Below are 21,604 nucleotides of genomic sequence, written 5' to 3'. Positions count from 1 at the left end.
GGTTTCTCTATGCATGTGGGATACCATTCAATGTTCTTCGCTCACCTTATTGGCATGAAATGGTTTCTGCCATGAATGATGCCCCTAAAGGATACAAGAGCCCTAGGTATGACAAGGCTAGAACCATTGGACTTGATCATGAAAAAGCAAAAATATCGCATTCTTTGAGTAGAATGACAAATTCTTGGACTGAGCATGGGGTGTCCATTGTCGTTGATGGATGGACAAATGTAAAAGGCAAGCCATTGATAAGTGTTCTTGTTGTGTCTGTTAGTGGTGCCATCTTTCTTTCAACATATGATTACTCAGACAAGTTCAACACCGACATCAACATTGCAGAACCATTACTTGAAACAATTGAACGTATTGGGCCATACAACGTCATCCAAGTCATCACTGATAATGCTCCTAATTGTAAGGCAGCGAGAGCAATTATTGAGGATAAATACCCCAACATATTTTGGTCTGGGTTCACACAATGAACCTTTTGATGCATGATATTATTAAGAACAAAAACCAACAATACAAATGGATTGGTGATTTGTACAAGAGAGGCAAAGAAATGATAAAATTTATTACAAATCATAGCAATACCCATGGCCTTTTCCACAGACACTCAAGATTGGAGTTGTTGAAGATTGCGAAGACTATATTTGCTAGCTATTACCTCACCTTCAGGCGCCTTTTGAAGGTAAAAGAGTCATTGGCTAGCATGGTATCAAGTCCACACTAGCAAGTATTAATGGAAAGGGCTACAAATGCAGCTGACAGGCAAGGTTTTGAATAGGTGGAGGAGACCGCTCTTGATGGTCATTTTTGGGCATGTGTGAGGCAAGTATTGGAATTCACCAAGCCCATTTATCACATGATTTGGTTTGCAAATACAGATAAACCAGTGATTGGGGAGGTGTATGAGCAGATGGATACCATGTTCGGGCAAATAAAAGATATTGTTCAGAAAGATGATCCCAACTTGTATACACTGATTCCCAATTGTGTGTGTACATGGTGTAATAAACTTAATGTTCCACTACATGCCTTGGCGTATATCCTTACGCCAAAATGTTGATTTGGGGTAGCATCGGATGTGCTCTAGCCACGAAATTTGGTGGAGAGGTTGGGGCACATGAGATCTCCAATACCCAGAAAGGGTTTGGGCAAATTCTAAACAGATCAGGTGATATTAAAATAATTAATATTTTTAATGGAGTCCCTAAGTCTAAACTAAGGGAAAATAAAATATTAATGTGTATTAATATGAATCTGTGTTAGAATGGTCCAAAAGACATGGATCAAGCCAGATCTAATCTTATCCGTTGATTAGGGACTTAATCTCAGTCGTTGAGATGTCAACAGGAAAAGTATAAGAGGAGGCTTGAGGGTCACTTGGAGAGTACACCAGATGATCAGTCATTCTATTCTCTAGAGCAGGGTTTGCTACGAGAGTTAGAATCAGTGATCGAGAGAGCAGCGGAGGGGCATTGAGTACAGAGAAATAGATAAGGCAGAGATTGTGCCGAGAGAGCAGCGCAGCAACCAAGGAGGGTGACGCATAGCCAGCCAGCAAGGGCTCACGCAGGGCCATGCAGAGGCAGCCAAGTGTTGCGCAGGGCGCCAGAGGGGTCAGCGCAGCTGACGCAGAGGCTCCCAGAGCTGACGCGAGCCTAGAAAGGCTGACGCAAGGCTAGCATGAGACAGAGAGGGGTTGACGCAGTCCAGTTTGGGCAGACGCTAGGGTTGCAGAGCAGTTTTGTGTTGAGGAGCTGCCGGAAGGATTTTCCAGGGTTTCAGCAAGGAGACTTCTCTCACACTGTGAGGTATAGTTGCTAAGGAAATTATCTATTGGTAGGCCAGTTTCGGCACCCAGATTGTACTCTGATATTGCTTAATAAGAAAACCCTCAGATAGCTGCACCGGTTTTCCCGCATTGAGTTTTTCCAGGGACACTGGTCCAAAAATAATGGTGTCATGTGGTGTGTTTGTTCTTGTTTCTTTTGGTTGTTGATCTATAATATGTTGAGCATGCACTAGTGTTTATTTTCAGTATTTACTTTGTAAATAACTTGTTAAAGAAAAATAACAAGTAGGTAGGAATAAATTAGAAAAAGTACATGAAGGGTTTCTAAACTAAGTAAAGTTAGAAACTTCAACACAAAATACTACTCTGCATCTTGGTTGGGCCAACCTGCACGTGGGGGTGGGGTTAGGGTCAAACCCCATATAGATGAAGAGGTATCTACAGGATATTTGCAAGCATTAGACAAGTTGGAGGAATGTGCTAATCTGTGTCTTGAATTAGGCAAATACTTCAGTTGCACTCGTTTGTTTGGTTCCTTCCATGCAATGGATGATAGAGGCAGATTTGATGCTCTCACATGGTGGGAAGCATATGGCGGCTAGGGAATTTTGCCAAAATTGAAAAAAAAGTTCTCTCACAGGTTCTAAATACTTCTTCTACAGAGAGGTGTTGGAGCACCTACAACTTCATACATAATGTGAGAAGAAACAGACTCAATGAAAACCGAGCAGAAATCTTGGTTTATGTGCACTACAACTTGAGGTTGTTGAGTCATTACTGTGATCGGGCTTATGAGGATACAACATATAAAATTTGGGACAACCACCCAGAGGACGATAATTTGGAGGATGGCACTATACATATTAAAGAACTGGAAGCAAAACTTATGAGAGAGGAAGATGAAGCAACAACCATGCCACCCCCACCATCAAGTAGCAGTGCTCGAGTTTCGAGTCTTGTTCCTTTGATGTCGCCGCCTCCATGTACATCCTCACGTGGAGGGCATGTGCCTTTTGGTTCTGGTCGTGGGTCTGTGCGGGAGGAGACTCCTAGAAGACCACCACGACCTGTTTAGAAATTAGACATTATTCATGGTGGCAAGAGGAAGATGTAGATGATAGATTTACTTGTCTTTTCTAGTTTCTAGTAGTTTTTATAACTGTTGACTCTTCCATATTTATTATGATATTTTTGTAAACAATATATGACAATTTAAGTTTGAAGTTTGAAGTTGGCAATTATAGCTCATTGGTAATGAATTATGAATATGATGCTTCGTGAAAGTTGAAAGTTGTTTCATTTTATAACATTTCATTTCATGTTAGATATTATTTGTTGTAATGGTTAAACTTAGCTTACAAGTACAACTTTGGTGATCAATGATGATAAATGTTATATATTGAATTTTGAAAGCTTGAAGTTGAAACTTTAAGATTGATGAATCATGATTCATGAGACTCAATAAGTTGTATGTTACTAACTTGTGGACATGGTTGATGAAGAATATAACTTCTAGATGATTTTTGTTATATGGTTCAATCTATGTTTTTTATGTTTTTGATATCTAATTCATCATTCTACATGTTTTTGTTGGCATATATGTATCAAAATATAAAAAAATATAAAAATATATATATATTATATAAAAAACGCTCCAGGATTTGCTCCCAAACCGGGAGCTTCTGAAAATGTTGCTCCCGCTCCCCGCTTTCGCTCCCGCTCCCAAGTAACCCTAGGATGACATAAAGACAATCTCAATGACTTCATCGTAACTAAGTCTCGGTAAGCACAGCAAAGTGTAGTATCTCGGCATACAATCTCGGTGGATACTCTGTCTCAGTGAAGGAAGAGAATACATTGTCTCGGCATTCCTGTGATCACAGTTTCAACGCAATTACAATCTCAGCATTATCTCTGAGTCAACGCATAACTGATATAGTTTCTCTCTCAGCATAATTACAGTCTTGGATTAATTATGATCACAGCGTATTCGTTATGATGTAACTCAACTATGATACTCTGTCTCGACATAATAAACACAACATACCTATAACAACGAAGATCTCAATACATGAAGGAAACATAGTCAGAGACTCGACATATATATAATAAGGTTACACTCTGTATCAGCAAGCATTCTGGATGATGGTGATCATAATTTCAATCATGATCCTCAAGTCATAATCTTAACAAAGATGTAGAGAGGTGAGTGGAGGAATAATGAAATTGATGTACTACAACAGTAATAGAAATCTCAGTAATGCATTAAAGTTGACTTCAGTGTTGCAATAGTGATTATGATCTCACAGCTAGAAGAGGATTGGTGTTTTGGTCTTGGAGTCGCCTAGCAGGTCAAGGATCATGGTCTTGGTATTCGTCAACCAAAATCTCTATAAGAAGAATTTCGTGCAGGTTTTCCTCTCGAAGAGGGAGAGGTTTTGGCCCTTGCAGAAAGCCAGCATCGTGTGTCTTTGTCTCTTGTATTTTGGCAACTGTTTGATGATGTAAGAAATACATACACTAATAATATCAAGAGAAGACTATGCTAATTAAAAAAAAGTTAAAATCCCTCACAAATAGTTATCATTGTGAAGAAGAATCTCAATTAACTCTAACTGCCCTAGATTCTTCAACAAGGGCTAGTAAGATGACCTAAGAGACCTTCACTTTCCTTTCCTTCTCTTATGCTTCCAAAATCAAACCCCAGAAGATCCAACGCAGAAACCCTAACTTCGATATTCCAGAAGAATGGATAAGGCCCAGAAACACTTTGACTTCTTCAACTTCTACTTCGCACTTCCTTCTTTGACTTCTCCTTCTTCTACTTCTTGGCATGAGATATACGAGAGTGAGTGATCCAAATGGAGGATGAGTTCCTCTTATATATAAGCTTCTTCAAGGTTGGACATGGCTCTTCATGTAGGCCGACTTGACAGCTCATTAGGCCGACTTGATCTTGGAGGTATTTTGACACAGGACAAAATAAATTTTTCTTTACATTTTACCAATGTTGCACACATCGCGATCGGGATTTAATCGGCGCCGGGAAAAAATCGGAAAAATCGTTAAAATCGGGAAAAAATCGGGAAAAAATCGGGAAAAAAATCGGGAAAAAATCGGGAAAAAAATCGTTAAAAATCGTTTGGCACAAAAATATTCATTTTTTTTTCATTTTTTTTCAATTTTTTTAATATCTAAACCATCTACAACATAAAATAAATACATTGACACATAAATATGATAAAAAAACTAATATATAAGATGTTCAATATCATTTCTAGCGCTAAAATCACACATAACATTGAATCATGTCCTGAATAGTAAGTCCTGAGTCCCAAGTCCAACTCAGCCTCAAAATATCAACAAAAAATATGATAATGTATCTCATCATGTCATAATGTCATATACAATAAAATGAAAGTCTAATCCTATTGATTTCCTCTGCCCCTCTTGCGAGAATATGGCACAGCTTTCTCTTTCCCTCTAGATGTAGAAGCTGGTGCCTGTGGTGGTGGAAATGGCAGTGGAGTCTGACGTGCTCTAGAAGCTGAAGAACTAGTAGTAGCAGCTACAAGAGGCTGAGGTGGACGGAGACCACGTCCTCTACTGGTGGTAGTGGTAGCCCGGGTAGCCCGGGTAGGCGGTGTCACCTCCTCCTCCTGCTCCTCCAACTCCTCCTCCTCCTGCTCCTGCTCCTCCTCCTCCTCCTCCTCCTCCCCCTCCTCCTCCCCCTCATCCTGCACTAACCAATCCTCAGTGGGATCCATGAGAGGCCTCTCGGTCTCAACCCTCCATTCAGCAGTGGTGTCAATCCCATCCAATGAGATGGCTTCCGTATCAGGTGTCTTCTCTAGTTGTTTCACCCACAATCGAAGATTGTAGTAGACATAGACCATGTCATTAAGTCTATGGGACTCCAACCTGTACAAAGTTCATGAAATAATAAATTAATAATTAATATTATAAAAAAAATATTGTTTAAAACTTTAATGAATTCAAAAATTTATTTGGAAATTTGCAATATTTTAAATGTTTAAGTGTTAACCTATTGCGCTTCTTGTTGTGTATTTTTTCAAATACACTCCAATTGCGCTCACATCCCGAGGAGCTGCATGTTTGGCTGAGGATGCGCACGGCAAGATTTTGCAAAAGGGGTACTCTGCCACCATACATCTTCCACCATGCGTCTACAACAAAATTACAAAGAAAATTTTAAATAAACATAAGAAAAAAATGGAATTTGAAGAAACAATGAAATTTGAAACAAAGTTACAAAGTACATACTACAAACTAAAAAATACCTGGGATTTTAACCGTCCTATCATTGATAGCCATCTCAAAGCCAAATGTGCCACCTGACAACTTATATTGCTCAATTTGTCTAGAGACCTCCATACGTTCTTCTGGAGTTTTCACCATCTTCTGGACACAGGTTAATAATCCTTCCACGACCTCAACATCAAAATTAAACCCACATGCATAAGAAAATGCAGGGTTCAGGAAAAGGCCAGCAGCATGAATGGGACGATGGAGTGTGTTGTTCCATCGCTCATCAATGACCTTCCATAGAAGGAGTTGTCTCTGGAACCCATCATCTCCCTTGTCATCATAGTAGGACCGAATGGCTTCTTTGGCCCTATCCATGGCTTCATACAAATAGCCCATTGCGGGCTTCTCACCATCTACCAACCGAAGAACCTTTACCAAAGGTTCTGTGACAGCGCACACCTCCTGCACTCCCGCCCAGAAGTCTTCTTGGTATGAAACAAGTCTGCAGACGGCCTCTCCTTCTGGTTTGCGGCTCATTGGCGAAGAACGCCACTCCTCTGAAACAAACATTCTCTTCAAATCCCACATAGAATTCAAGAGGGATTGAAGAGATATGAAACTCGTCGCAAACCGTGTAATGGCGGGGCGCACCAACTCTTTGTTGTTGGTGCATTTTCTCATCAAGCTAAGCACAGATGTGTGATTGTAAATAAATTTTGTGATGGTTTTTGATGAGTCAACAGCCTCTTTGACAAAGGGAATTTTCCCTATGTCCTCTAACATCAAATCAATACAATGGGCAGCACAAGGTGTCCAAAATAAAGTAGGATGCCTGTCCATAAGCAATCTACCAGCAGCAACATAATTTGCAGCGTTGTCCGTTATGACTTGGACAACATTTTCTGCACCCACCTCCAAAATAAACACATCCAGCAAATCACATAAATTTTTTGCATCTTTGATTTGATGAGTTGCATCAACAGATTTGATAAACATAGTCCCCAAGGGACAACTAACCAAGAAGTTTATAAGGGTTCTCCCCTTTTGGTCAGTCCAACCATCTGACATAACAGTGCATCCTGTTTGTGCCCATGATGCCCTAAAATCCTCCAATCTTTGGGTGCAGTCACGCTTTTCATCTTGAAGAAGCCGGCCTCTGAAATCATGAAGAGAAGGGAGTTTGTACCCCGGGCCAACACTGGCAACAGCATCAAGAGTAGGTTGGAAAAATGGATTATTCCTTATAATGCTGAAAGGAATATCACTCCAGAGGAGAAATTTTGTCATCAACTTGTCAGCTTTTTCTTTTTCAGTTCTTTTCATCATTGAACCGATAGTTGGTTGTGAACCAGGTGTGGTTCGAGGAACAAAATATGATGATGCAGCAAACGGATTGACTGACGCTGCAGTAGAACCTGTGCCACTTGGCCCACTTCCTTCAACTGACCTTCTTAGTTGCCTTTTGAGTTCTTCTTTGGCGTCTCTAGTGTGCTCTAATTCTCCCAATGCTCTCATGGCTTTTTGGATAATTTCAGCATTTGTCTTTAGACAGGGCCCCACATCACGTCCAGGGATTTGTGCAAGGTGGAACTTCAACCTGTACACCCCCCCGAATATTTCCTTTCCACACAACTTGCAAATCAAGTTTTGTCTATCATTCGGAGTTTTAGGGTCACCATATTCCCAGAAAGGATCCAATTTCCTTGGCATGTTTGTTTTTGAATTTTGAATTTGCAAACCTATGGAAAAATAAGGATTAGGAAATAGGAATTTAGGATTACATAAATGATAATAGTAAATAGTAAATACAAATTACAATTTAGCATTTGCAAAATTACAAGCTAATTATTTCCAAAATCCCAATTTGAATTTCTAAACCCAAAAAACAATGAAAAATCAAAAAAAATAAACAATGTTTAAAGAAAATGAGAAAATAAAAATCAAAAATTGGTTCTCATAGTCATAACAAATAACCCATCCCAAATCAATGAAAAATTTCTAAAAATTCTTTAAAAACAATGAAAAACAAAGTTTTTAGAGAACCAAAACAAAAAAAAATTAATCTACATACCTGGTTTATGGACAAATTCGCGATCTTGGCTTGGATTCCTCCTAAAATCGGCTCCCACAAGCGACGGCAACCCTCTCCCTCCCTTCTTCTCCTTCTCCTCCTTCTCCTCCGCGGCGGACTGCTGAATGAATAAACAAAAAATCGATTTTACATATAAAACCCCCGCTGCCCGCGCCTCCCGCGATTTTTTCCTTAAAAATCGCGATTTTTTCGATAAAAATCGTTAAAAAAAATTTCCGCCGATTTTTTGGATAAAAATCGCGATTTGAATCGGCATTTTGAAAAAATCGCGATTTTCCGATTTTATCGCGATTAAATCGCGATGTGTGCAACACTGCATTTTACAATGTGCCCATAGGGCCTTCAATATATGACAATGACTTTTATACCTAGGACAAGCCCTAGAAGCACTCAATGGGTGCTTGACCTATAAAATAAAAGAACTTGAGCATGAAACTCATGCTCCAATAATAATAATAATTTCTTTTTCATTTTATATTTACAAGCATACATTTCATACTTATGAAGACCGAACCTAGTTACACATTTTTCGACACTCCCTCTTAACTAGGGAGGTATTCATAAGAGGTACATGGTTATTCTCAATCTGAAGAGATCTCATAAGAAACGTCGGATCGGTAACCCATCTGTCTAGCATCATATTAACCAGCGTTGTCACATAGCAAGGCCTTAACTAATAGCTCTATCTCTCCACAAGATCAGAGCACAATGTTGGCGAAACAAATGATGTATAGACACCATCATCATTGTCCCCCAAGGTACAAACCCCACCCGGGTGTTCATAGAGTATGACCTCCCATTGGACTATTCTTATCTTGGGTAGCTAATCCTCAAAGAATATCGGTCCACAACTACTCTTGTCTTGAATGCCCTACCACATTCTCAAAGAGTATCAAATGCCAGATGGTTACCCAATCCTCCATTCTTTCTTCCCAAGTGAAGACAAGAATGTAGTGTCTATCTCTCCCTCTCAATTAGGGAGGACAAATCCACCAAACCAAGCTTGTCCCTTAAGTATACAAGCTTCTTGTTCAGAAGTGATTTCATCAATATGTCAACTACTTGTTCATCAATGGAGATATACCATAGCTACAACACACCATTTTGTACTAGCTCTCGAATATTGTGATACTTGTTTTTGATGTGATTTGTCTTTCCATGGAACATTGGATCCTCAGGCAAACGAATACAATTGGTGCTATCACAAAGTATAATTGTATGGCTCATCGGTCCTTCAAACAAGTCGGATAACAGCTTCCTTAACCATACTACTTCTCTACTTACTTCACATGCTGCAAACATATTTAGCCTCAGCACTACTCAAAGCAATAGTGTCTTTCTTTATGCTCATCCATGAGACCATGGAGGATCCTAAATTGAAACATCCTCCCATTGTGCTTCTTCCATCCTGTTCACTGCCTCCCCAGTCGAAATCTGTATAACCACTCACTTGGACATCATTCCTTTTATCATATTTCAGACAATAGTTGATGGTTCCTCGCAAATATCTCAAAATATGCTTTGCTGCTATCCAATGATCATGCTTTGGCTCCACTTGGAATTGACTGAGTACATTTACTGCAAAATATATGTCTAGTCTAGTATTCACCAAGTACATCAATGAGCCAACAAGTTGTCTATACCTAGAAGGATCCATAGGGCTTGATTCGGAACTCCTCAGTCTCTTCAAGTTTGTGATCATCAGAGTGGTCATAGGTTTATAGTCCATCATGTCGAACTTCTTTAGAATCTCGATCACATACTTTCCTTGACCCAAATAGATTTCATTCGGTCCTTGCCAGAATTCTAGTCCCAAATAGTAATGCATCAGCCCAAGATCCTTCATGTCAAATTTTGCTGCCAGTTGCTTCTTACATTCTTCAATTCGACCTTCTACACCTGTCAAGAGAAGATCATCTACATACAGAAGAATAATTACAGGTTCATTGTTTACAACCTTAATATAAAGGTTCGAGTCAGCAGAACTTTTTGTGAAGCCTATTCTCTATAGGTATGCATCCATTCTAGCATACCATGCCCTTGGTGCTTGCTTGAGGCCATATAATGCTTTCTTCAATCTGCAAACATATGCATTCCTATCTTTGACTTTGAATCCCAAGGGTTGTTCTATATAGACTTCTTCATCTATAGTGCCATTCAGAAATGCAGTGTTGACATCCATTTGGTGGATGTTCCATCCCATCGACGCTGCGACAGAAACTAATGATCGAATCGTTGTACATCTTGTTGTTGGAGCAAATGTTTCTTCACAGTCGATGCCTTCAAGTTGAGAGAACCCTCTAACCACAAATCTTGTTTTATACGTATCTATACTTCCATCAGCTGCATGCTTGATCTTATAGATCCACTTCGAAGTAACCACAGATTTGTCTTTAGGCCTAAGTACGATCTCCCAAGCTCCATTCTTCATTATAGATTGATACTCTTCATTCATGGCATCCTTCCATTCTCGATGTTCTACAGCCTCTTCAAAGGTGGATGGTTCTACTTCTATTAATTTGTCATGTATGCAACATACCCAGAATATTTCTTGGGTCTCTTACTTTCTCTAAATGATCCTTGTGCTGCCCCATGACCTTCTACATCAAGTAGTTTGGATTTTAACCAATTAAGTATTTTCCTTGTATCAGGAATGACCACGAGTTGAACAGATTCACTTGCCCCTTCTTCTTCATGGTGTGATCCTTCTCCTTCCTTGTCAACTTCCTCCTCAAATATCAGAAGTTCTTTTTCATCAGAATCAACGGAAAGTTCTTTTGACTTCTTGAATGCTATACTCTCATCAAGTATGACATCATGACTAACTTCAATGTGATGTCCATCTTTCATATAGATTCTATAGGCCTTTGATGAATTACTATACCCAACAAATATTCCCTTCATACCAGAAGGATCCAGCGTCTTTCTTTTGTCCTTTGGTATATGAATATACACAGGACACCCAAAGAATTGGAGATGATCTACAAATGGCTTCTTCCCAGTGAACACTTCTTCTGGAGTCTTGTTATCTAGAGATCTATGAGGACATCAATTTTGAATCTAGACCGTTGTCATTGTTGCCTCTCCCACAGAAACTTAGGTAGATATTGATCATGTAACATTGCTTTTAGACTTTCTTCAATGGATCTATTCTTTCCTTCTGCGACCCCATTTTGTTCGAGATTGTATGGGACTATCAGCTCCCTCTTAATCCCAGACTCCTTACAGAATGCTATAATCTCTTTGGATGTATATTCTCCTCCATTATCATATCTCAGTATCTTGATTCCTGTTTCTATAAGGTTTTCTACTTCAGCCTTGAATTCTTGAAATTTTATAAATACTTCATCCTTGGTTTTCATTAAGTAAACCCAGGTTTTTCTTGAATGATCATCTATGAATGTGACAAAGTATAGATGGCCTCCAAGTGATTTTCGAGTCAAAGGGCCACACACATCAGAGAGAATGAGATCCAAGATTTCTTTTGACCGCCAAGCACTGCTTCCAAATGGTCTCTTTGTATTCTTGCCCAATGCACATCCCTTGCAAACACCTTCATGATCCTCTTTCAAATTCGGTATTCCATCTACTATGGGATTTAAAGTTGGAAGTATTTTGAAATGTAGATGACCAAACCTTCGATGCCAAAGTTCACATGGACTAATCTCACTGTGAACTAGGGCTTGGTTTAGATGAGATATTAACCTGTAAAGCCTTCCTTCTCGAATACCAATAACTTTAGCTTGATATATGCTTGAGTCTTTCCCCAAACAACTACTTTTCCATCAACGAAGGCTACTCTATCTCCTTTATCTTCTAAACTTGAAATAGAAAGTAAATTTTTGTGCAAACCTGAAACAAATAGAATGTTGTTAAGGTGGATGTTGCTTCCATCCTTGAGTTTTATGGAAATTGATCCAATGCCCTTCACCAGATAGTTTTTGTTGCCACCAAAATCCACAGAGTAAGCGGATTTTCGATAAGGCCTTCAAATGGTTGGAGTGACCAGTCATGTGCCTTGATGCACCACTATCAATTACCTAGATGTCTTTGTCTTGGAATGTACCAGAGAGAGCCGAGAAGAGACCTTCATCTCTTTCATTGATTGATGCTTTCTTTGGAGAGAATATGAACCTCAAGGCTTCCTTAGTACCTTTCTTGAGATGGCTTGCAATTTTCTTGATGAACTTCTTCATTGTAGAGGAGATCTTCATGATGCCCTTAGAAAACCAAAGCTCTAATTCCATGTTGAGAATTCAATTGGGCAATGAATATGTTAATTCTCTTAACTTGATAACTGTTTATGTTACCTTTTACTTATTAGCTTTGTTCGTTATTATTCCAATGTACAATACATCAAACAGCTACCAAAACAGTGAGAACAGTGACACAGTATATAGGCTACAAGCCAGAGCCAAAACCCCTCCTCTTGAGGGGAAAACCCGTAAATCTCTTTTTTATCTTTTAGATCTTTCAATTGACGAATACCATGACCTAGACTCAAACAAATACCCTCCAAGATCAAGTCTACCACAGCCTCCTGCTGCAATATCTTTGACCTCCCAGTAGACCCGAAATTATGCTCACTAGCAACTAATGCAACTACTGTTGCTTCTCTAGGAGACTTCGATCTCCCTCTAATAGCCTTCCTCTTGACTTTGCTTGCCTTGACTTGAGACCTAGGTCTAGTAAGATGCCCGAAGAGACCTCTACTTGCCTTTCCTTCTCTTCTGCTTCCAAAATCAAACCCCGGAAGATCCAGCACAGAAACCCTAACTTCGATCTTCCAGAAGAATAGATAAGGCCCAGAAACACTTTGACTTCTTCGACTTCTACTTCACACTTCTTTCTTCGATTTCTCCTCCTACTTCTTCGCATGAGATATAAGAGAGTGAATGATCCAAATGAAGGATGAGTTCCTCTTATATATAGGCTTCTTCAAGGTTGGACGTGGCTCTTCATGTAGGTCGACTCGACAGCTCATTAGGCCAACTTGATCTTGGAGGTATTTTGACACTTTAAAGACGAATAAATTTTTCTTTACATTTTACAATGTGCCCATAGAGTCTTCAATATATGACAATGACTCTTATACCTAGGACAAACCCTAGAAGCACTCAATGGGTGCTTGACCTATAAAATAAAAGAACTTTAGCATGAAAGCCATGCTCCAATAATAATAATAATAATTTCTTTTTCATTTTATATTTACAAGCATACATTTAATACTTATGAAGACCGAACCTAGTTATACATTTTTCAACACTGCACTCACCTTATTGGCATGAAATAGTTGTTTCCATCAATGATGCCCCTAAAGGATACAAAAGCCATGGTTATGACAAAGCTAGAATCGTGGGACTTGATTAGGAAATAGCCAAAATAAAAAATGCTTTGGGTAAATTCACAAATACTTGGAATGAATATGGGATATCCATTGTATCTGATGGTTGGACAATTATAAAAGGAAAACCATTGATAAGTGTTATTGGTGTGTCTGCTACTAGTGCAGTCTTCTATTCATCTCATAACTCCTCAAATAAGTTCAAGTCTGGCATCAACATCACAAAACCATTAATTCAAACAATTGAAAGTATTGGGCCATACAATGACATCCAAGTCATTACTAATAATGCTTCTAATTGTAAGGCAACAAGAGCAATCATTGAGGATAGATACCCCAACATAATTTGGTTTGGGTGTTTGGTTCACACGATGAACCTTTCGATGCATGACATTATTAAGATAAATGAACCTGAACACAAATGGATTGGTTCACTTTACAGGAAAGGAAAGTATATGATAGATTTATTACCAATCATAGCAATTCTCATGGCCTTTTCTACAATCACTCAAGGTTGGAGCTACTAAAGATTTCAAAGACCATATTTGCTAGCTATTGTCTCACCTTTAGCCGCCTTTTGAAGGTAAGAGAGGCATTGGCTAGCATGCTATCAAGTGAATCACAGCAGGTATTAAAGGACAGGGTTGCAACCACATCTGATAGGAAATATTTTCAAGAGGTGGAGGACATTGTTCTTGATTGTCAATTTTGGGCAAGTGTGAAGAATGTTTTGCAGTTCACCAAGCCCATTTATAACCAATGTCGCAGGGTTCGCCGAATTTGAACCCATTTATAACCAATGTCGCAGGGTTCGCCGAATTTGAACCTTCAGGTTCGAAATTCGGCGAACCAAAAAAAAAATCAAGTTCAAGTTCGGCGAACCTGATAGTCGAACCTCAACGAATTCGAACCTGAAGGCAAACCTAAAGACGAACCTGAAGCCGAATTTCATTATTTTTTTAAACTTTTTGGGGTTCGAGGTTAGATTTCGGGCAGTTTTTGTCCATTTTTTTAAGGTTTATGAGAAAAACCATGGTCAGCACATGGTTTTCTCTTGTTCTGCTTCCTGCCAATTATTTTCCCACGGTGGCCACTGGTTTGGCTTTATTTACCATGGTTATCCATAGATTTTCACAAGCCAACTTTAGTCTAAGTGTACTCGCTCTATTGTGCTCAGTGTTGTCACTGCGTGTTGTATTCTCTGCAATTTCCTGAATTCAATTTCTAAACGTTGCTTGTCCACGCCGCTTGGACCGTGAAGTTAATAATGGTCGTGATTTGTGGCTTGTGGGTGCTCATTGCTACTCATATAGTTTTATTGATTGATTTTGATTTTTTATTATTTTATGTCATATACATATATATATATATATTGAAAAATATGTATAGTCGAATTTAATGTCGAACCTCATACGAACCTCATCAGAAAATTCGAATTCGAATCGAACTTAATTGTTTGCGCACTCGAATTTGACCCTGAACCATGTGACATAGTTTATAACATGATTCGTTTTGCAGATACAGATGTGCTAGTGATTGGGAAGGTGTATGAGCAGATTGATAGCATGCTAGAGAAAATCAAAGATATTGTTCAGCTGAAAGATCCCATCTTGTATGATCATATTTACAAACATGTGTTCAAAAGGTGGATAATCTTAATGTTCCACTCCATGCCTTGGCATATGTCTGTACGCCAAAATACTACTCTCCATCTTGGTTGGCCAAACGTGCACCTGGGGGTGGGGTTAGGAGGAAACGCCATTAAGATTCAACGGTACAAAATGGGTACATGCTAGCATTAGACAAGTTGGTCCCTGACAGGGAAAAGTGTTCTAGATTACATGGAGAAATAAGAAAATTCTTCGATGACACTGGATTGTTTGGTTCTTTGCATGCAATCAATGATACAGATAGATTGGATCTTATTGAATGGTGGAACATGTATGGCTCCAGGGGATCTTTGGTGAAATTGGTAATTAAAGTGCAGAGAAGTGTTGGAGCACCTATAGCTTCATCCACAATGTCAAAAGAAACTGCCTCAATGAAAACCTGTCAAAAAGCTTGGTTTATGTACACTACAACTTGAAGTTGATGACACATTATTGTGTCTAGGCTCGATTTGATAGAGCATATATCACTTGGGACAACAACCTGGAGTAGGATAATTTGGAGGGTGGAGCCTTACATTTAGAACAATTGGAAGCAGAACTTTTAGACGATGAGGATGAAGCAGCATCAACAGTAATGCCACCCCCATCATCCACTAGTAGAGCTCAAGTTGCACCAGCTTTGCCGCCACCTCCATCTACAACATTGTGTGGAGATCATTTGCCTTCTAGTTTTGGACATGGTTCATGGCCATTGTAGAATTAAACTATGCGTAAGGAGACTCCCATTGTTCATAGATCACGAGAAAAGAAATTAGAAGTTTCACGTGGCAAGAAGAAATTTTAGTAGATAGTAGATTTACTTGTCATTTTTAGTTTCTACTTTCTAGTACTTTTAATAACTATTGACTCTTTCATATTTATTATGGTATTTTTTGTAAACAATATATGACAATTTAAGTTTGAAGTTTGAAATTGGCAATTATAACTCGTTGGTAATGAATTATGAATATGATGCTTCTTGAAATGTTTCATTTAATGTTTGATATTCTTTGTTATAGTTTGGTAATGGTTACAAGTACAACTTTAGTGATGACAAATGTTATATATTGAATTTTGAAACTTTAAGGTTGATGAGAATCGAGATGTTGTAACTTGTGGACCTATGGTTGATGAAGATTTTAACTACTATATTATTGATGTTATATGGTTTAATCCATGTTTTTATGCTTGTTATATCTAATTCATCATTCTACATGCTTTTGTTGGCATATACGCATCAAAATATCTAAGATATACATTATATAAAAAAATGCTCCCAAAATTGCTCCAGACCCAGAAACTTCTGAAAATTGTCGCTCTCGCTTCCAAGCAGCATACGGCTGCACTCTCCATAGAACATTATGAACGTTTGCATTAGCACTTCACAATGTAGATCATGACAAGGACCTTTGCACTCCCTCCTCTACTTCTAACTCTATCTCTATATCTAATATTGAGTACTGTTTCTTCTCTTTCTAGGATTCACTTTCTTGGTTCACCCTTTTGATGTAGTTTTCTTATCTTTCATATGTATATTTTCATCTTTTAGCATTTTGAAAATATCTTGGCGCTCCATAGGCTGATGCTAATTGGATCTATCAACTAAACGTGCTAATCTATTCTTTGGTCATTGGTGAACATTAACAAAATTATCTTATCTACTAAATAGACATACTGATGTTAATAAATTTCAAGTTCAACCTTTTAATAAGGATATAAATACATGGCCTGTGCCCACACACTTATACATAGACAAAGTCATTCACACAAATACCCAACACATAATTTCCTGTTCTAGCAAAATGCAATGCCAGTATCATAGAAGCATAAAGAACACAAGCAAGATGGAGAGGAAGAGTAACCTTGCATGGAAGTCAAAAGGAATAGGACACCAACCAATAACACGAATGTCCTTGGGAAGAGCTCTGTTCAATACTCTGACATAATCTATTTCCGTTTCATCTGCAACAGCAAAATAAGCACATAACATCAGAAATCCATTGTGTCAAATGACCCAATACAATCCATTAGCCACCATTCCAAATCACTGATACTGTTCAAATACTATGGACCCTACTTAAATATCCAAAAACCAAGCAGAATGTTGATGGTAAAGAATCTATTTGCTTCACTCAAGCAGTCTAGTAGGATGGATAATTACCACTATCCCTGTAGTGATTAAGCAGGTGCATCTGTTGTTGGAGGGGCAAACAGCAAGTTCCAATATTCAACATTACAAAATCAAATTCTGTATTCTGTGAACTTTAGTGTTAGTGTTAAGTGGCATGAAACAGGAGTCATCACCATAAATAACAATCAAGGTTTCTATGGTAGGAGGTTAAACCACTGTAGCAGGCTTGTCGACACTCTTAATAATGTATGCAAGAAATGACGTAAATGAGAGAGTGACATGTAAGTCTGCAGCAACATTAATCAACATAGTTTCATATTCTCTTCTCTCATATTTATTATGAATGTCTATGCTTGCTTCAAAACTAACTTGGTATCAGATCATGGAACGTTAACATAAACCATTTGTGAACTTTTCTTAAAGTTAGACTTAGGAAAAAGTAAAAATTCCCAAGTTAACTTATGATTTAATCTCAATCATTGATCACAATTTAATCTGAGCCATTGAAAAGAAGATTAGGGTTGAAGTCAAAATTATAAGAGGAGAGTGAGAGCACAAGCAGGTGTGAGAGTGCAACTAAGGAAGAGTGAGGGTTTCAGCAGATCGCAGAACTCAGCATCCAAGCAAAATAAATCGAGTGAGGGCCAAGCCTTTACAGCCCAGCGCAGAGATCTATTCGCATGTATGGATCGAATTGTTGGTCTGCACAGGAATTTCGCAAATCCAATGCACAGGAAGGGATCGATTTAGCTGGAGAGTAGACAAGTATTTTTCTTGTGATAAACTTGGAAGTTTCTCCCTTGTTGTAATTCTTAGAAGCAAACCTTTTGCTGCATAAAAATAATAAAATACACACAAGCTTGAAGGATTTCCTCAGAGTTGGGTTTTTCTGGGTATATCTTGTGTTTTATGGTTGATGTGTTTGTCTTCTGAATTTTTCCATTGTGCATGTTAGAAAACTCAGTATGTTTGATATAAGTTTCCAAAATATCAGTTGTTTACAATTCTGGGTTTTTACACTTAGAAAATTACGAATCTATTTACTAGGTTTTATGGAATTCTAACATGGTATCAGAGCTTTGTTTGTGATTGAAGAACAAGCACAAATTTTATCTTCGAGCGCAGTTTCTGTAATTCAGAGTGAGCAAGTTATCAAATTGTAGAACCCTAATGGTGCAATTTAACCAGAGAGATTATTACAAAATGTAAAGCCCTAAATCTAGTCATTACATACATCAATATATTGCAAAGCCCTAAATCTAATCATTGCATACATCAATTTACTGTAACGCCCTAAATTTAATCATTCATACAGAACTGAAGCCCTAAACTTTAAGAAGCATCCAGACATTCTTAATTTCAGCAAAACATCAGCAAGTACTTACCTGTAATTTCGATTGGGGTTGTTCCTGAACTTGATGAAATTGAAATTTTGTTTGATAGTGTTTCTGATAGTTGTTGGTCTCGCTTCTGTTACCAAAATGATCAAAACCTCCCAGCAAAACTGGGCACAATCTCGGTACCCAGCTCCAAAGTACTTCACAATTGAAGTACTTTACCCCCGTGCCCAAAAACCCAAGAACAATTAAGGCTTCAATCTCCTTCTCTGTTTGTGGCTCTCTGCAGTAATTTTACTCATTCCTACAAGGTCCTCCCCCTTCTCCCAGTCATATCCCTTTCCTTTTATATTTCTCCAAATCACCATCTTTCTCCTCTTTTCCGTCTCTGTGTCTTTGTCCTGGTTGCGTGGAGCTCTACATGCTTATAGATTTGATTGAACCTTTTATATTTGATTGAGCCTTTATATAGATTTGATTGAGTAGATTTACTCTTTTCTTTAGGGTAGGCTACGTAGGTTTTATTTGTATTTAATATTAACTTTATTTAAATATTTAATTAATTTAATTTACTTTATAATTTTAATTAAATTATATTATTATTTTATTTATCTAAACAAATATAGTTTGTAACTTAAATTATATTTTCTTTTGATTAAGGATTTATCATATATGTGCATATAGTGGTGATATACATATCAAGTACCCAACTTGATATATTTATTATATTTCGATAAGTTAGAAATTTACTTCGATGATTGATTTATTTACTTAAGCTTAGATATTTTCCAATATTAGTCGGTATGTATACTATTGCAATACATGTGGGTCATGCATTTGAGCTATCACATGGGTGGCTCGTATGCATGCTAATATTCACATTTTATCTGTAATTGTAGGTGGGTCATTACATACACCCTTCCTTCCAAAAACTTCGTCCCAAAGTTAGGGTTTATCAATAATTATTTAGTGATTAATATAATCACTTAAGAATTGTGTTTCAAAAATTGAATTTCTTTTTTTAACACGAGGGACCTTTAAAATTTGTGTTTTGAATATTTTAAAATTTTATAACTATAATAGTCATGTCTTGTCTCTGTTAGGTGCTCGAGCTATTCTAGAATCATCCTATCCTTACTAATCTCTTACACGGCCATCCTATCCGTCATCTATTGGAGTATGCCATGGCGTCAGCAATACTGACCTAACCATTCATAGACCCTAAGAATGATAACGTCGACTATATCGACCTGATTCCTCAGTAAGCATTCGACAGTCATCATCACACGTCTAAGGGAGCGTGACTCACACAGTCCTCCCATGACTCCAGGTTTTGGAGGATAACAGTAGGCAACACCTCCACCCCTCCCAATAGGACCAAGGTCAACACCTCATCATGGAACCTTATTGAACCTTAATTGTTCTTGGAGATTTTGTCATCATGTGGTCATTTTGGTAACAATGTTATTTGCGACGTAAACACTTGTCCATACATTATAACATATACATCAATATATTCAAAATAAATTGTATTTAAATAACATTTTTTGTGTATTTCACATATATTGTTATTTATGATATAGATCTTTGTGTTCACATAACATACTCCACGATATTCAGCCGATATATTTGTAAGTTAGCTTTCATATTACATGTAGTCATTCTTTTATTTTTTTCTCATCAATTATGTCAATATGCAGAAATTAAATAAAATTATATATATCTTTATCCATAACATAATTCATGATTTAGATTTCATAGCCAGATTGATCAAATACTAAATTTCATATTGGTATCCATATTTCAACAATGTTAATTAAATAACATATTTCTCATTGGTATCCACGTACCAACATAGTTAAGCAAATAACATATATTATGTACTGACATAATAAAATTTCATTTTTACATGTGATAATCCAAAATAATAGTCTTAAGTATCCAACTCAAAATAAAGTAAATATATACAAAATAAGGTTTTAAGTTCCTCAAAGTCAACACAAGTTGGGGTATTTTTGACATATGATCTCTATATCTTCCCAAGTAGCCGATCTAGGGCTATACTTGTCCCACTGGACCTTAACTTGGTCTACTAGGCGATTCCTGAGCTGTCGAACCCTACGTTCCAGTATACGTAATGGTTTGACCGAAATGGTTCCCTCATCTGATACCTGCAGTTCCTTCCATTGAAGGTTATGAGATTTATCAGCTATGTAATGTCTTAATTACAGATACAGGAAATACATTATGAACTTTATGCAAGTGATGTGACAGCGCAAAGCGATACGCAACAAGTCCAACTTTTTCCAAGACTTTGAATGGCCCAATAAATCGGGGTGACAACTTCGTCCGTTTTCTGAATTGGGTAGTGCCTTTTTTTTGGTCTGATGCGGACGAAAACTTGATCTCCTACTTCATAATTCCTATATGTCCGATGAACATCAGCATAACTCTTTTGTCTATCTTGTGCCTCTTTCAATCGTTGCCTAATTTGTTTCACCTGTTCTTCCATCTCTTGTATTAATTCCAGTCCCACTATTACCTAATCTTCTAACCTATCCCAACTTAACGGTGTTCTGCAAGGTATGTCGTACAAAGCTTCAAATGCAGGCATCCTGATTGAACTGTGCTAACTGTTATTGTATGTAAATTCAACTAAGGGTAAGTACTTTTCCCAGTGTGTCTGTTAGTCCCTTTTCCACACCTTGGGTCGACCCTGGAAGGATGCCCTAAAGGTTGATGTAGCTAAAAAGAAAGATAAAAGCATAATATTGCCGCATACAACAGGAAATGTACCACAAAATGCAAAAGATGGTTGGGAAAAAAAGAATTTAGCACGTGGCCAAAAGCCAAACATGAGCTCTACCCCCTATCATTATGGCCATCGCCCTAGTTCCTAGGGCCCCTATGATTGCCCCTTGCATCATTAAGGAACCCATGATTGTCCCAACCCCTAGTGGCCCATTAACTACCCCACCTTAAGG

The 21,604-nt window shown here is 38.0% G+C and overlaps 2 protein-coding genes across 6 annotated transcripts in view; both read right to left on the bottom strand.

The window, feature by feature from the left end:
* LOC149246828 (Pseudouridine synthase family protein) overlaps nt 1-21,604 on the bottom strand; it is a 362,779-nt gene that overhangs the window by 112,568 nt on the left and 228,607 nt on the right. For all 5 annotated transcript variants that reach the window (XR_016266560.1, XM_089458033.1, XM_089458032.1 and 2 more), the window contains exon 9: nt 17,015-17,114. Coding sequence is in view for 4 of the 5 variants with exons in the window: in XM_089458033.1 (XP_089314159.1) it covers nt 17,015-17,114 (100 nt within the window). In the remaining variant the exon portion in view is untranslated. The remainder of the gene's footprint in view (nt 1-17,014; nt 17,115-21,604) is intronic.
* LOC149246829 (uncharacterized) lies at nt 3,571-6,970 on the bottom strand. Its single transcript, XM_089457533.1, has 4 exons — nt 6,100-6,970; nt 5,844-5,985; nt 5,449-5,719; nt 3,571-3,669 (listed from the first exon to the last, which is right to left on the bottom strand). Exons 1-4 carry the CDS (start codon nt 6,905-6,907, stop codon nt 3,571-3,573), a joined length of 1,320 nt encoding a protein of 439 aa, XP_089313659.1. The 5' UTR covers nt 6,908-6,970.

The sequence above is a fragment of the Pinus tabuliformis genome, chromosome 7 (genome assembly GCF_031772625.1).
Source record: "Pinus tabuliformis cultivar Carrire ecotype Pingquan chromosome 7, CPIR1, whole genome shotgun sequence".
Taxonomy (NCBI): Eukaryota; Viridiplantae; Streptophyta; class Pinopsida; order Pinales; family Pinaceae; genus Pinus; species Pinus tabuliformis.
The sequence above is the reverse complement of the archived record's forward strand: the minus strand, read 5'-3'. Positions and strand labels throughout refer to the sequence as shown.